Source organism: Dicentrarchus labrax, unplaced genomic scaffold (genome assembly GCF_905237075.1).
Source record: "Dicentrarchus labrax unplaced genomic scaffold, dlabrax2021, whole genome shotgun sequence".
NCBI classification, from domain to species: domain Eukaryota; kingdom Metazoa; phylum Chordata; class Actinopteri; family Moronidae; genus Dicentrarchus; species Dicentrarchus labrax.
The window spans coordinates 10,589,668-10,603,510 of NW_026136718.1; the positions used below are offsets into that span (position 1 = coordinate 10,589,668).

Here is a 13,843-nt window from a genome sequence, read left to right on the forward strand (position 1 = left end):
ATAGGCTACACAGGGTTAAAATGGGTTAAATGAACAACACATTGAGTAACATCATACTGGATCTATCACATAATTGATCACTGAAGATAATTCTGCAAAACCATGTGACTAATATCCACATATTATATTAAATGTACACAGTTTGATCAGAATATTCAATAATATTAAAGGATAATTATAGTAATCTGTCTGATTATGATTCATCATTGTTTGCTAAATCATATAACATAACATATAGCTTCACTACAGGGAGAAACAAACAAACCTGTGGAGGTAAACATGCATTTATCAATCAGTAATGTTTTGCAGAAACAAGAAAAAAAAATTGCATTTGGACAAAATGTGTTGTAGAAATTTAAACAATGTGTTTCTGATCATAAAACATTATTTAATAAGTGTAGTGTAAAACATCTGTCTTTAAATATTAGTCTCAGGTTTCAAGTAAATGATCAATAAAGAGTCTGAACGCTGGACTGTTTCTTGTAATGTAGTAATTGATTTAACTATTGGTATTCTTCAGGTTGTCCAAGTGGGGACCTTTTTACATCTTATTCCAGATTACCGAGGGAGGCATTGTCTCTCTTAAACAACAGAAACAACTTAATAAAGTTCCCTCAGAGTATAATAATATTTAAACAACTTAATAATAAAGTTCCCTCAGAGTATAATAATATTTAAACAACTTAATAATAAAGTTCCCTCAGAGTATAATAATATTTAATACCGCACTAATAATCCATTCATCTTGTGTTTCACGCCACCCTGCGCTCGGCTGTGGTCGCTGTTCCTCCGCACCAGCAGGGGGCGCTCACACATTGAACCTATCCTCTGTTAGAAGCAGCTGTTGTGTGGCGGCGTGGCGGCGCTTCAGTCCCGTGTGTCCCCTCCAGGTGTGGTTGTGTTCAGGGTTCAGGTAAGTTAAGAGAGAGTGTGTGTTTGTGTGTTTGTGGTCACAGTTAGAGAGCTAACGTTAAAGACAAACAACAGTGGTGACCGGAAACAGACTCGACAGCGGCTCAGTGTCGAGTCTCACCGCTTTAATGCGGTTAAACAAGAGATTATTGTACATTTATAATGTGTTAATATCTACTTAATATCTTAATGTGAGCTTTGTGTTGTACCGGATGTAACTCGGTACAGAAAGTGTTTGTCTCCGGTGACACTGTGAGCTCAGCAGAGCCGTTAATGTCGGTTTAAATGAGCCAACGGCTAACGGCTAACGGCTAACTGACGGCGTGACCTTTGAACCTTTCCAACTGTTTCATCACTTTCAATTTCAACAACCTCAAAATAACCTCAAAATATATATTAATATATAACATCAGATCAATTAGGAGCCCAGAGTGGGAGATATTAACTCACTGTGGAAATGATGAGAGGTTTTCTGGGTTTAAACTCTTTTAGAAGTTTACAACCAAATAACAAAATGAATGAAGATTTTATGGTTGTTTTTATTTATTAGACATGATTTTATTAAAGTTTTGTAGTAACACCAGCTTTAAATAGTCGCACAGGTTTTATATTCTCTTATTTTTTTAGTGAAGGTGTGTTGTGACAGTGTGATGTTTGTGTGCTTTTATTTTGTAGGAGCAGCCCTCTCATTGAATTAACTGATAAAGACTCAGCTGTCTTGTAGACTATTACATATAGGTTGTGTGTTTTACACTTATGGGAGATCGCCCTCAAGCCTTTATGCTGAAATACGCTGGTGAAATAACTAAAATCTTTGTTTTTCCTTTAGAAAAACATCTTTTCCACACAGAGAGAGACAGAGAGGTGTTTTTCTCCTGCAGATGACAACTCTCTCTCTGCAGTCCAAACATCATGCTTACCCAGGCGGGTAAAGAGTTTCTGGTCCGGATACGGTTCTCCTGGCGGCCGTTTTTCCAGGGCCGGTACCTGATCCTCACCAACACGTTGAGTGGAGGAGTCATGCTGGGATTGGGAGACTTCCTGCAGCAGAGCCGGGAGATCCGCAAGGAGCAAGACAGAGTCCGAGACTGGAGGAGGACAGGTGAGAGAGAGAGAGAGAGAAAAAGGGGAGCCAGGGCGATGTAATTATTGCAATGTGAGAATAAAACTGTCAACCCTGGACGTGCCGGTGCCTTGTTTCTCGCCTCAGTCAGTGTGCAATAAACAGGATCTACTTTATGTCAGTGTCCTGATTCAGCCTGTGAGGGTTTGTTTTTGTAACAATGACCAACTGCACACACAGAAAAGTATAGACCAGAGTGTGTTAGATTAAGAAGGTTTACAAGAAAAATATGAATGTTTATTATTATAAATATCTTTCTCAGTGCACATTACTCTGTTAACAGATTGAATTTCCATTATTCAATACAAAATAGCAATTTCTAAACTCTCTTTCATCCTAATAAAATACAGAAAACTCAAATCTCTTAATAAACAATATGGTATTTTGGATAATGTGTGTTACATTTTGAATGAACCTCATCGCCATTCATTCATTCATTCATTTATTTCCCCTCATTTCTTTCTCTCTAAAGGTTGTATGTTTGCGGTGGGCTGCTCAATGGGTCCACTGCTGCACTACTGGTACGGCTGGCTGGACAGAGTGTACGTCGGTAGAACTATGAACACGGTGGGAAAGAAGGTTCTGGTGGACCAGCTGATCGCCTCACCGACAATCGGGTTGTGGTACTTTTTAGGTAAGAAGGATTTTATGGCAGCCTGTCTCTGTTAGTGCACACATACACACATTTGTGAGGGTGTTAGCACATAAGCCGTTCCTCTATGACCCACTCACGTAAAACAGAGTCAAAGGTCACACTTGAAGGCGTTGATGAGGTAAGACAAAAGCCGATGTGTGTCAGTATCGGAGGTGGGCGGAGTTTAAAGGTCGCTGTTGTATTTGACTGACGCTTTTGTTTATAAGTCACGCTTTATAAGAGTTCAACACTCCTCCGGCCTCTGACCTTATCTGAAGTTAGTATTGATGAAGTTTGGCACTGACGCACATCTGACAACTCTGTTTATTGCAGGTATGGGTCTCATGGAGGGACACACTTTATCTGAAGGATGGGAGGAGTTTAAAGACAAGTTCTGGGAATTTTATAAGGTAAGTACGCTTTGTCAGAGTCTGACGTGCAGAACTGGAGCAGAAGAGCCGTCAGTGAAACCGAACATGTCTCTGATTTCTGTCCTTTGGTGTTCATATAAAACACAAGGATAAAAACACTGAATGTGAGCATCAGTTCAGACTTATTTATGAGTCCTTGCTGCAGCAGCCACAAGTTTGTCTCCGACTTAGTCTCAGGTTTCAAGTAAATGATCAATAAAGAGTCTGAACGCTGGACTGTTTCTTGTAATGTAGTAATTGATTTAACTATTGGTATTCTTCAGGTTGTCCATTGTATGTCCTGTTACTTTACGAGCCAGCAAGTGGGGACCTTTTTAGATCTTATTCCAGATTACCGAGGGGGGCATTGTCTCTCTTAAACAACAGAAACAACTTAATTAATTACCCCCCCCCTCCATCACCCCCTTTCCGATCATTTCCCAGCTTTCACTATCAAAGACAAGGAAAATAAATCACCAGGTTACAGTAACAACTCTCTAAAACATACAGGACCGCTGTCAACAGCGACCTCTAATGAAACTGTATGTCACTGCAGTTAATATATTGATCATACAACAGCACTCACTGGCGGTTCTCTTCTCAGTCAGATTTGGAGAAACAGAAATCTTGGTTGCTCATCAGCTGAAAATGACTGAGCAAATACAACCCTCCCAGTAAGAGCCAGTGGTTACCATAGTGTGCCATGTGTTGATCTCCCAGCCTGCTCAGCGGCCGAGCAGACTTCCTTCCTCTTTTCATAGTTACAGTAACAGTGTTTGCTGGGTAATCTTTACCAGGTTTGTCTATGCTAATCTGTGTTGTTCTTGCCTGCAGGCGGACTGGTGTGTTTGGCCGGCCGCTCAGATGATCAACTTCTACTTTCTCTCACCCAAATTCCGCGTTGTCTACATCAACTTTATCACCTTAGGGTGGGACACCTACTTGTCCTACCTCAAACACAGAGTGAGTCAGACACACAAGAGATTAGACATTCATAAATTTTTATAAAGACAATGTTTGTTTTGTTGTTTTTACTTATGTAAATATTTAACAGCTTTTAGATTCTATTTGCTCTAATGTTGTGGGCCTTTGTTTTAGATACTTCATACAGAATAAAATTAATGTAAACAGAAAATTAAGAGCATTTTTGGGGATTGATTTAGGTGTATCTATCATAGTGCGTCTCTTATGTTAAATTATAAAAGAAGTAGATTCTTCAGTAACACACACAGAATACCTTATATCAAAACTCTGAATGCTCTTCATTGAGTTTTCTACTAGTAGTTAAAAGCAAAGTGGTATGAATTACATTGATGTGAGTATTGGTTTATGTTGTGTTTGCAGGATGACAGCCACCCCGCTGCAGTGGTGTCAGACAGCAGTGCTGTGGATGTACAGCAGGAGGCGCTCCCACCACCCAAACCTCTGGAGGAGAAAGCTTAAGAGACGGAGCTCGAACTCAACTGTGAAGTCGTTCATCGCAAAAGAAAATTTTGCTCTTTTCCCGCCTTTGCAAAATGTTGCGAGACTGTCACGACAGTTTGTGTTATTCGGATGGTCGTTTTCCTCTGACAAACCACTCCTCTCTCAAAGTTTAAACCGACCACATCTCTCTGTGTGCGCGCGCTCAGAGGAGCTGTGGATGTTTAATTTGAAGTGCTGGAACACTTTTTCCCTTCTTGTCTGTAGATTTTTAATGTGTCTGTGTCAAGTGTGTTTGTCTATTTATGTCAGAAAGATGTGTACTCCTGCAGGAGGATTCAGGGATGAGAAGCTGTTTCACTGCCTGTCGGGCCAATACCTCCGATGATAGTTGGTTTTCTTTTTATCACAACCAAGGCTGGAGCATAACTCCTGCCATTCACACAACATTCAACAAGCTGCTTGACAGACGAATCATTTCCAGAACATCTGAAGTATCATCGGTGTTATCTTGTTGCACCTTTTCTGTGTTGTTTTGCTTCTGTTTTGACATGAAAGAATCAATATTGATGTGAACCAGTTTCATTAGACAGCTGCTAGTTTTTAAATGTTTATTATATTAACCCGGATAAACTTTGCCTTAATATGTAGACCAGCGCTGTTCTCTGTTCATGTCAAATCTCATCTTCAGTTTATTCCTATAAGGTTCCTATAAAAAATAACAGCATGATTGTGATTTTTATTAAATATAAGATATTTTATATTTTTATCATATCAAACTGAGTCCTTGACTGTACTTGATTCCTGATAGACTGAAGATGTAAAATTTATTTATTTTCAAACCATGCATTAGTTTTACACTAGTAACTGTACATTTGACTTGGTGTTCTGTACTTTATTATTATTATTTTGGCAGGGCAGGTTAGTGATGATAGAAACACTTGCTTTATGCAGTTTCTATCAGAAATCAGTTGAGCTTTATATATTTTTTAATTTAGTACTAATGTATGTAATTAAAAATATGTACATTCAGAGAATTCTGAGTCCTGATGAACTGTATTTATTGTATTATTTTTATTGTTGCAGTTTAATTTTAAAAAGACATGGCAATAAGAAAATGAAATTACATAAAATTTGCAAAATAAACAATATGATTCAATTTGTTGACTCTATTTTTAAGTATGTGATGGTTTTCTTGGACGTTGTATCCTCTAACATTTGATTGATGAAAAACACAGTTTTCAAGTTCAGTATAAATACATTAATTGTGTCCTCTGTGAAAATAGATATCCTGCAGAAACTTGAAGGGAGCTGAGGGATCAGAATTTGTGTATTAATTAGGTCAACTTCCAGCTTTGATAGTTGTTGCAGTTTGGGAACAATCAGCTATCGAAGAACTTCCAACCCAAAATATCTTTATATCTTTCTTGGCTCTGATTGGTTGTTTTTCTTAAGGCCCAGTGGATATTTGCAAATACTATTATAGCGTTAAAACGAGCCAGAGGAACCAGATTTTCTCACTGTCTCGTACTTTTGTCAGAACAGTGAAAACTTAAGAAATAATGACAAAAAGTTATTTATAAAAGTTACTTATTGTAGCTTTAAGGTAGCTAGGTTAAAGGGAAACATAACACCAACTCAGAGTTGACACTCATAGGTTTTCTACATTAGTTATTAAGAGTTCATGAGCTTTAAAAAAAGTAACAATAATTGCTGTGTTGTCTGCAAATTTACCAGAAACACAAAAAGCTTTATTCATCCAGTCAAAGGTGAGACAAGAAATAAAAATAGCTCCATTAACTGGAAGATGCACATGCAACATGCTATTCACTAAAACGATGGTTTCCAACCATTTTCCCTTTCCTTTTCTATCATTGAGTAAACTGGCGACCCCCGACTAAGTGACATATTTTATTGAGTTTATATAAAACAAGTAATTTGGATGGATTTTGAGCAGATTATTTCCTGTGAATATTGATCAGAGATGAGTTTCCCTGATGCTTTTTGGAACTTTTTATACAAGTTTTCTCATTGGTCTATTTGCTCTTTGGTTGTTTGAACTGAGTTCACAGAGTAAAGGCTTTGTGAATAAATACCACATTTCATTTTGTTTTCTTCACAGAAACAAATGCTGAGATATAGACCAACTGTATACATTTTTAAAGTTTTCTTACACCCCTTAAATTCAAGAAGGCCGCACGACCCCCCGTGGAGCTTTGGCTTGGTTGGGAACCAATGCACTAAAAGACAATATCACAGAACACAGAACCTCCATTATAAGATGAGAAATGTAACACCCAGTAATCATTATTAAGGCATTTTATTTCATCTGTAATGATCAGGTCAATCTAAAATCCAGGGGGGAATATTAACTTAAGGAAATGAAAAAAGGCCTTCTGGATTTTTAAAGGTACTCAGGCTTTTTATTCTATTCCTATTTGTGACTGGAGATGTGTTTTGTTGTTTGTTTTATTTTGTTGTGTTGGAGGTGGGGCCTTCCATGTCTCCAGCTCTCACTGGATAACCGATCAAGAGTCGGCCTTTCTTGTGTACTACATGTTGGCTAAAGGCTTAAAGCTTTGTTTGTTAAACATTTTGTAGCTCACCCTGGAGGCCCTAAATAAATAAGATAGTTTTTTCATATTCAGTCTTTTGTCACAGAGAGACAGAGAGCTTTCTTTCTCCTGCAGATGACAGCTCTCTCTGTGGTCCAGACATCATGCTTCAGAAGGTGGGTAAACGGTTTCTGGTCCGGGCTCGGTTTACCTGGCGTTCGTTATTCGATGACCAGTTCCTGCTGGTCACCAACACGCTGACTGGAGGATCCTTGCTGGCGATGGGAGACGTTGTGCAGCAGAGCTGGGAGATCCACAAGGAGCAAAGCAAAGTCCTGGACTGGAAGAGGATAGGTGAGAGAGACAAGTGCAGCCTGGAGGATGATGACTGACCTCAGGCTCAATGAAATTAAATATAGAGGAATCATCATAAATTGCTTTGAATAACAGAATCTACCAAATGAGTGTAATGCAATGTACTGGTTCCTGTTTGGAGACAGAGGTGAACATATGCTGTCCCTTCTTTTGGGCAACAGGGAATCCATAGCTGTGCACTTATAAATCAAACTTTTGTATCTTTTATAATCTTATAATCTTATAATACCTTAGATAATCTGGACAACTCAAGGGTCCAAAATGAAAGCGGACTAAAATCTTTATTTGAATGTGGTTCAGCAACAGCTGTGTCAGGGCGATATAGCTGAAAAATCTATCGCAAAATCTATTTAATTTAAGTCGCAGACAGGTGAGACAACTACATAATTATTAATTTTGACCGAAGTACTCTTTACTCCATCCACTTATGAAACTATGTGATGCCTTCACCATCCTAGGAAATACAACATTCAGCTCACAGAACACCACTGCATGATGCACAACTGAGACTTTAAACTAAATAGGTTTATTCTGTATACCTGTGTATACCCTGCAATACACCACTGGTTGAATTTAACCACTTTATGCATGAAGGCACACAGGTAACAAAGTTTGATGTTAATGTTTTGTTATGCAAAATTGTTGCTGAGTACCTCTCCATCCTCTCCACTACCTATGGAAGGTTTCTTTCATTCAATAATCGTTTCTTGGGCTTTAACAGTTGTATGACGTGACTGAGGGCAGGTTGCATAATCCAAAGGGTGGAAGCAGCTGTGGTGATTCACTCATAGCACCCTTGCATCCTTGAAATTAAGGATGCACCATCCTGTTTGGCTGTTTTCCATAGTTGACAGGTTTTACTTTCACTTTTCAAAAGAAAAGTAAACATGCACAGTTTATAGCCTACCACATAAATCAAAAAGGATTCTTTAATTTAATAAATAAAATATATTTGTATTTTGTAAATTTTTGTCATTAAAGAAATCCTTTTTAGTCATAATTCGTATTAAATCTCATTTCGTTAAAAAAATTGGAGAAAATCATATGGTGGAACTCAAAGTATTTTGAATTGGATTGAATTGTGAGTTGAGTGTTTCATTACATCCCTACAATGTTCCTACTTGTATTGATGAAGTGTTTATTTCCAATACATATTACTATTGTTTTATTGCCCAGGCCTCATTTCCCGAACTCAGAATTTGTTACGGCTTGTTGTGAATAAATTCAGACAAGATTCAGTCAACATTCAGCATACGGTCAGACCCTTGTATTTTTCCCAAGAAGCTGTGCAATAAAAAGGATCTGCTGTGTGTCAGATAAGAGAGACTTTGCCATCCATCTGTATACAGTGCAGTATATACAATACATAGAGAACAAAATTGTGTTTCTCCTGATACGACATTTAGTGGGAGTGAAGCAAATATTAAGATTACACATAAAACAAGACACAAAACAGGTACAGACGTGTAGCAACAGTCAGAACAACTGTACAAGAAGGTGTTATAAAAAAATAGAGAGTATAAATATAAATGAACAGGAAGTGTAAATAGAAATGAGAGTATAGGAGCAGCAGTGTGTCCCTGAGGATATTTATGTATACAGGATATGTACTGTGGGTGCAAAAAGTCAGACAAGCTGTTTGTGCAGTGTTCAGTGTAAATGTCATGAATGATGGACTCATCTGTCTTCACTGTCCTCTGTAGACTTGCGGTGTAAATTGTTGCTGTTCTAATACCAGACAGTGATGCAGCTGGTCAAGACACCCTCAAGTAGGGAGGAACCTGGCTCTCCTCATTTGATAGAGTCTGTGGAGACACTGTTGTGCCTTCTTGGTCAGGGAGGTGCAGTTGTGTGACCAGCTGAGGTCAGCAGAAATGTGAGAAACTTCTGACTATCTTGACGCAAGAGCCATCAATGTGTGTTGAATTCAGTCGGTTGTCAACTGATTGTCATCAGAGACAGGTTGTTTTTATGCCAGCTGCTCCTCCTAGCCTCCGTACGCAGATGAGCCCCACCAGTGTTGTGTTGTGTTGTTGATAATATGACTGGAGTGATATTTGTCGTAGTTGTAGTAGTTGTGGGTCATTAGAGTGATCATCAGTGGGCTTAGCACACATCCCTGGGGTGTGCCAGTTTTGAGTGTGTTTGCTGCTGAGGTTTCTGATGACTACTGTCTGGTCCAGGATTATACTTGGCTACCTTGAGACCTCAAAAACAGGGAGGACTCAAAACCAAAGTGGGGGGTGTGGGTGTCCTCCCTTAGAAAAGAGTTGAGTTGAGCTTCAGAGACTTTGTTTCCTGCATTCTGGTGACTTTTAAAGAATGAAAATAAAAACATAATAAGTACTTTTAAAAGTTCAGTGTGTAATATTTAAGAGAATCTATTAGAAATGGAATATAGTATTCATAGGTATCTGTTCATTAGTGTTTAATCACCTGAGTATAAGAATCGTTATGTTTTTGTTACCCTAATATGAGACGTTTTTATCTACAGAAGGAGCGCTTCTTCTTCTACAGAGGCCACCATGTTAACCCACTATGTTTATATAGTAGCCCAAAACTGACAAACCACACTTTTTCATGTTTTTTGCAACTTTCGTGGCCACCCTAGTGCCTCCTTTGCACTTGGGATGGGATGGTTTTAATCTGCAGGATGCCACTAAATCCTCCACACAGGTCCTTTAATTCTCAGGAAAGAACAATTAATAAAACATTTAAGTAATTTTACCTGAAAATCTCCAGTGGTTTAACTTCTCACCTTAGTGCAGTGATGGGCAGGTGTACTCCAGGACAACACTGTTGGGTGTGGTTACAGGTGCAACAGAGCACACACTCAGTTATACCCATCAGTAATTCTGGGTGTTTTCAGAGGTGAAACGTTTAACCAGAGAGGGCAGTAAAACACAGATTTTCAACCTGATGTTTTAAGTCTCACAAGCACAATCTTTTTTCAATCTTTTAAAGTATAATGTTTTACCAAAGAAAGATTTAACAGAGTTATAAAAATATAAACGTTTATAAATACAAGATGTGCACCATGTGTCTCATTGCCATTCATTCTTTTCCCCTTATTTCCCCCTAAAGGCTACACGTTTGTTATGGGCTGCTCCACTGGCCCACTGCTGCACCACTGGTACGGCCGGCTGGATAGCGCGTACGCTGGAAGAGCTATGAACACGGTGGTCAAGAAGGTTCTGGCGGACCAGCTGATCATCTCACCGATAATCGGGATATGGTATTTTATAGGTGGGAAAGATTTTATTTCATTTAAGCAGCCTGTTTCCTTCTTCCCTCAGTGCATACATACACTCATTTGTCAGGGTGTTAGCACATAAGCAGTTTCTCTATGACACACTCAAAACAAAGGTCATACTTGAAGGCGTTGGTGAGGTAAGAAAAAAGGCTGGCGTGCGTCAATATCAGAGGTGAGTCAGACGGAGTTCAAAGGTCGTCTGTAAAGAGTTTGCATTTTACTTGACAGGTTGTTGTTTTTTGTAAGTCATGCTTTATAAAAGTTCAACACTCCTCCGGCCTCTGAACTTATCTGAAGTTAGTATTGATGAAGTTTGGCACTGACGCACATCTGACAACTGTTTATTGCAGGTATGGGTCTCATGGAGGGAGACACTTTAGCCGAAGGATGGAAGGACTTCAAAGGGAAGTTCTGGGAATATTATAAGGCAAGTAACCCTGTCAGGGTCTGACCTGCAGCAGAACAGCAGTTCAGTGCACATGTGCTCACATTGTTATTCACTCATTACTCCCCATTGTTTTTAACCAGAGAGGATTTCTGTGCTTTCGTGTTCATATAAAACACAAGGATAAAAAGCTGAATGTGAGCATCAGTTCAGACTTCATTTTCTTTGGTTCAGCTTTCCAAACCTTAAGGACTAAATTTGCTACGTTCTACCCATAATGCTTTGTGTTTTAGGGTCACATCAGTGCAGTTATTTGCTGCGCCGGGAGTTCAAAGAAGAACAATACAAAACCTACCAACAGACAGTGAATCCCTTTTCATACATGAATCCATTACTCTGGAAAATCCCCAAATAATAATCTAACCATTCAAGGGATAAAAACAATGAATCCTTTTACAACTCACTTCTGTCACCGTCATTTATAATCAGATCTTTAGAAGAATTTTTTCCTTTTGAAATAAAGCAGACATATCAAAGTTATTGTGCCAAACACTGTCAGCACAAGAAAGAATGAAAGAACATGGATAAATCCTATTTGTCTTAACACACTACATTTGGCTCCAAACCTGCCACTAAAACACAAAATAAGAAAGAGACTAGGCAGATCCGTGGCTAGTATCTGTGTACTTGTTGCCAGCCTCAGAAACTAGTGACCAGTCAAGCCTTTAGCCGATGCAGTGTGTTAGATGCATGAGTTACCACCTTGGTTGAATAAATAGTCTCTGGCTTATCATTGGCAAGATCAGTAGCTGACTTCAGGAAGGATAAAGCCTCTGATGCCTTCTGATTTGTCTACACCTAGTCACTTACCCTGCACCATACTAGAGATGAACTGCAGAAACTTAACATCTAGCACCATCATCAAGTCAAGTTTTTATTTTTGTCATTGGGGTTTATGAATAAATACCTGTAAAAGTGATGCCATCGTCCAGCTCCCTGCTGTTTTTCTTTGTGTTACTGCTGACCCTTTGTAGCTGATGTCTAACAATCATCTGTGATCACATCCTAACTATATTATTAATGACTTCTGAGACTGTGTTTTCTTTCAATGTATAAGAAAATTATGTAATTTAAGAAGCTCACTGGCGGTTCTCCTTTCAATCAGATTTGTAAAAACAAATCTTGGTCGACTGACTGATGCAAATACAACCCTCCCAGTTAGAGCAAATCAGGTTACCAGGGTTGTGCCATGTGTTGATCTCGCAGCCTGTTCGCACACTTTACTCCTTTCAAATTTTTTAACAGTGTTTGCTGGGTAATCTTTGCAGGTTTGTTTATGTTAATCTATGTTGTTCTTGCCTGCAGGCGGACTGTTGTGTTTGGCCCCCCGTTCAGATGTTCAACTTCTACTATGTCTCGCCCAAATACCGTGTCATGTACATCAACGTTATCAGTTTAGGATGGGATGTCTTCCTGTCCTACCTCAAACACAGAGTAAGTCAGCCACACAGGAGATTAAAGAGACATTTTGCTTCTAGGATAGTTTTACTTATTGTATGACAATTTAACATGTTTGATATATACACATATATATATAGTATATTGTGTCTGTCAGAGTTTTCTACTTGCTCAGTAGTTAAAGAAGTGAAGTGATATTGATGTGTGTATTGTTTTCTGTTGGGTTGATAGGATGACAGCCACCCCACTGTGATGGGGTGCAGTGCTGTTCACTGCAGTCCTATGGATATACAGCAGGAAGCACTCCCACCGCCCAAACCTCTGGAGGAGAAAGCTTAGAGACAGAGTTCATACTCAGCTTTGAAGATGAACATTTAGTTCGGTAAAAAACGGCAAAATTTGACTTTTTTGTGTCGAATAAGCTGTCACCTTTCATGGAGGCTGCCATGTTTCTACAGTAGCCCAGAAGGGGAAAACCAATCACTGGCTCTAGATAGGGCTGTTCATCTTTTTGAGCGTTTCGCAGCCTCCATAGTTTCTGATTCTCCAGTGCTGCTCTCTGTTTTCATGCCAAATCTCAATTTGTCCCTTTGAGGTATCTATAAAAATAATTGCATAATTGTGATTATTATGAAAAAGAAGATCTTTTTACATTTTTATCATATGACACTGAATTCTCAACTGTACGTCTAAAAGCTGATTTACTGGTAGATTGAAGATATGACATTTATTTATTGATTTATTGATTTATTAGTAGTTGTAGTTTTACACTAGTGACTGTAAATTTGACTTGATGTACTGTACTGTACTACATCTACAGCAGTGAATTTATGATTGAATTCTTTTGGTTTTGGCAGGTCAGGTGATAAATCAGTTTATGTGTGGTTGAAATAACAGCATAACATGAAAGCAGAAATCTGTATATATATATATTACGATACTTCAGAGGTGTTTACAAAAAATTAAATGGCATTTGCCAAATAATATAATTACATTTAACAGAAATTGTGTATGTGATGACTGATGAACAACACACATTAATCTTAAATGTTTCCCCAGAATACTAAAGTGTGGAAAAACAGAGAATAAATGAATCATTGTGTACTCTACAGCTGTATGAAAATAGCATTTATTATGTACATTTCATAATCTTTAAATACAGGGGTTGTTATACCTTAATCCTTCCAGGAAGTAGACTCAATTAAAGCTGTAATTGTAGCTGCTAAAATGCAGCATTGGGTATCAGCGAGTGTCCTATTTGCTATTTTTTCCCCCAGGATAGTGAAGCCACCCTACTCTGACCAGAACAAGGCCAT

General features: G+C 38.6%; 2 protein-coding genes across 2 annotated transcripts; both read left to right on the plus strand.

Moving 5' to 3' along the window:
* Positions 1-894: 894 nt before the first annotated feature.
* On the plus strand, positions 895-5,660 carry LOC127350559 (mpv17-like protein 2). Its single transcript, XM_051377287.1, has 6 exons — positions 895-913; positions 1,742-2,014; positions 2,508-2,669; positions 3,003-3,079; positions 3,914-4,042; positions 4,424-5,660. Exons 2-6 carry the CDS (start codon positions 1,825-1,827, stop codon positions 4,520-4,522), a joined length of 657 nt encoding a protein of 218 aa, XP_051233247.1. The 5' UTR covers positions 895-913; positions 1,742-1,824; the 3' UTR covers positions 4,523-5,660.
* A 1,485-nt stretch (positions 5,661-7,145) lies between these two features.
* Positions 7,146-13,636, plus strand: LOC127350558 (mpv17-like protein 2). Its single transcript, XM_051377286.1, has 5 exons — positions 7,146-7,410; positions 10,516-10,677; positions 11,035-11,111; positions 12,435-12,563; positions 12,759-13,636. Exons 1-5 carry the CDS (start codon positions 7,221-7,223, stop codon positions 12,864-12,866), a joined length of 666 nt encoding a protein of 221 aa, XP_051233246.1. The 5' UTR covers positions 7,146-7,220; the 3' UTR covers positions 12,867-13,636.
* The last annotated feature ends 207 nt before the right edge of the window (positions 13,637-13,843 follow it).

What these genes read in the sequence shown, in the direction of transcription:
- LOC127350559 (XM_051377287.1), top strand. Translation starts at nt 1,825, where the DNA reads ATGCTTACCCAGGCGGGTAAAGAGTTTCTGGTCCGGATACGGTTCTCC. An exon ending in CCGAGACTGGAGGAGGACAG is followed by an intron (nt 2,015 to 2,507) that starts GTGAGAGAGAGA and finishes TTCTCTCTAAAG; the next exon opens with GTTGTATGTTTGCGGTGGGC. An exon ending in CGGGTTGTGGTACTTTTTAG is followed by an intron (nt 2,670 to 3,002) that starts GTAAGAAGGATT and finishes TGTTTATTGCAG; the next exon opens with GTATGGGTCTCATGGAGGGA.
- LOC127350558 (XM_051377286.1), top strand. Translation starts at nt 7,221, where the DNA reads ATGCTTCAGAAGGTGGGTAAACGGTTTCTGGTCCGGGCTCGGTTTACC. An exon ending in CGGGATATGGTATTTTATAG is followed by an intron (nt 10,678 to 11,034) that starts GTGGGAAAGATT and finishes TGTTTATTGCAG; the next exon opens with GTATGGGTCTCATGGAGGGA. An exon ending in AGTTCTGGGAATATTATAAG is followed by an intron (nt 11,112 to 12,434) that starts GCAAGTAACCCT and finishes TCTTGCCTGCAG; the next exon opens with GCGGACTGTTGTGTTTGGCC.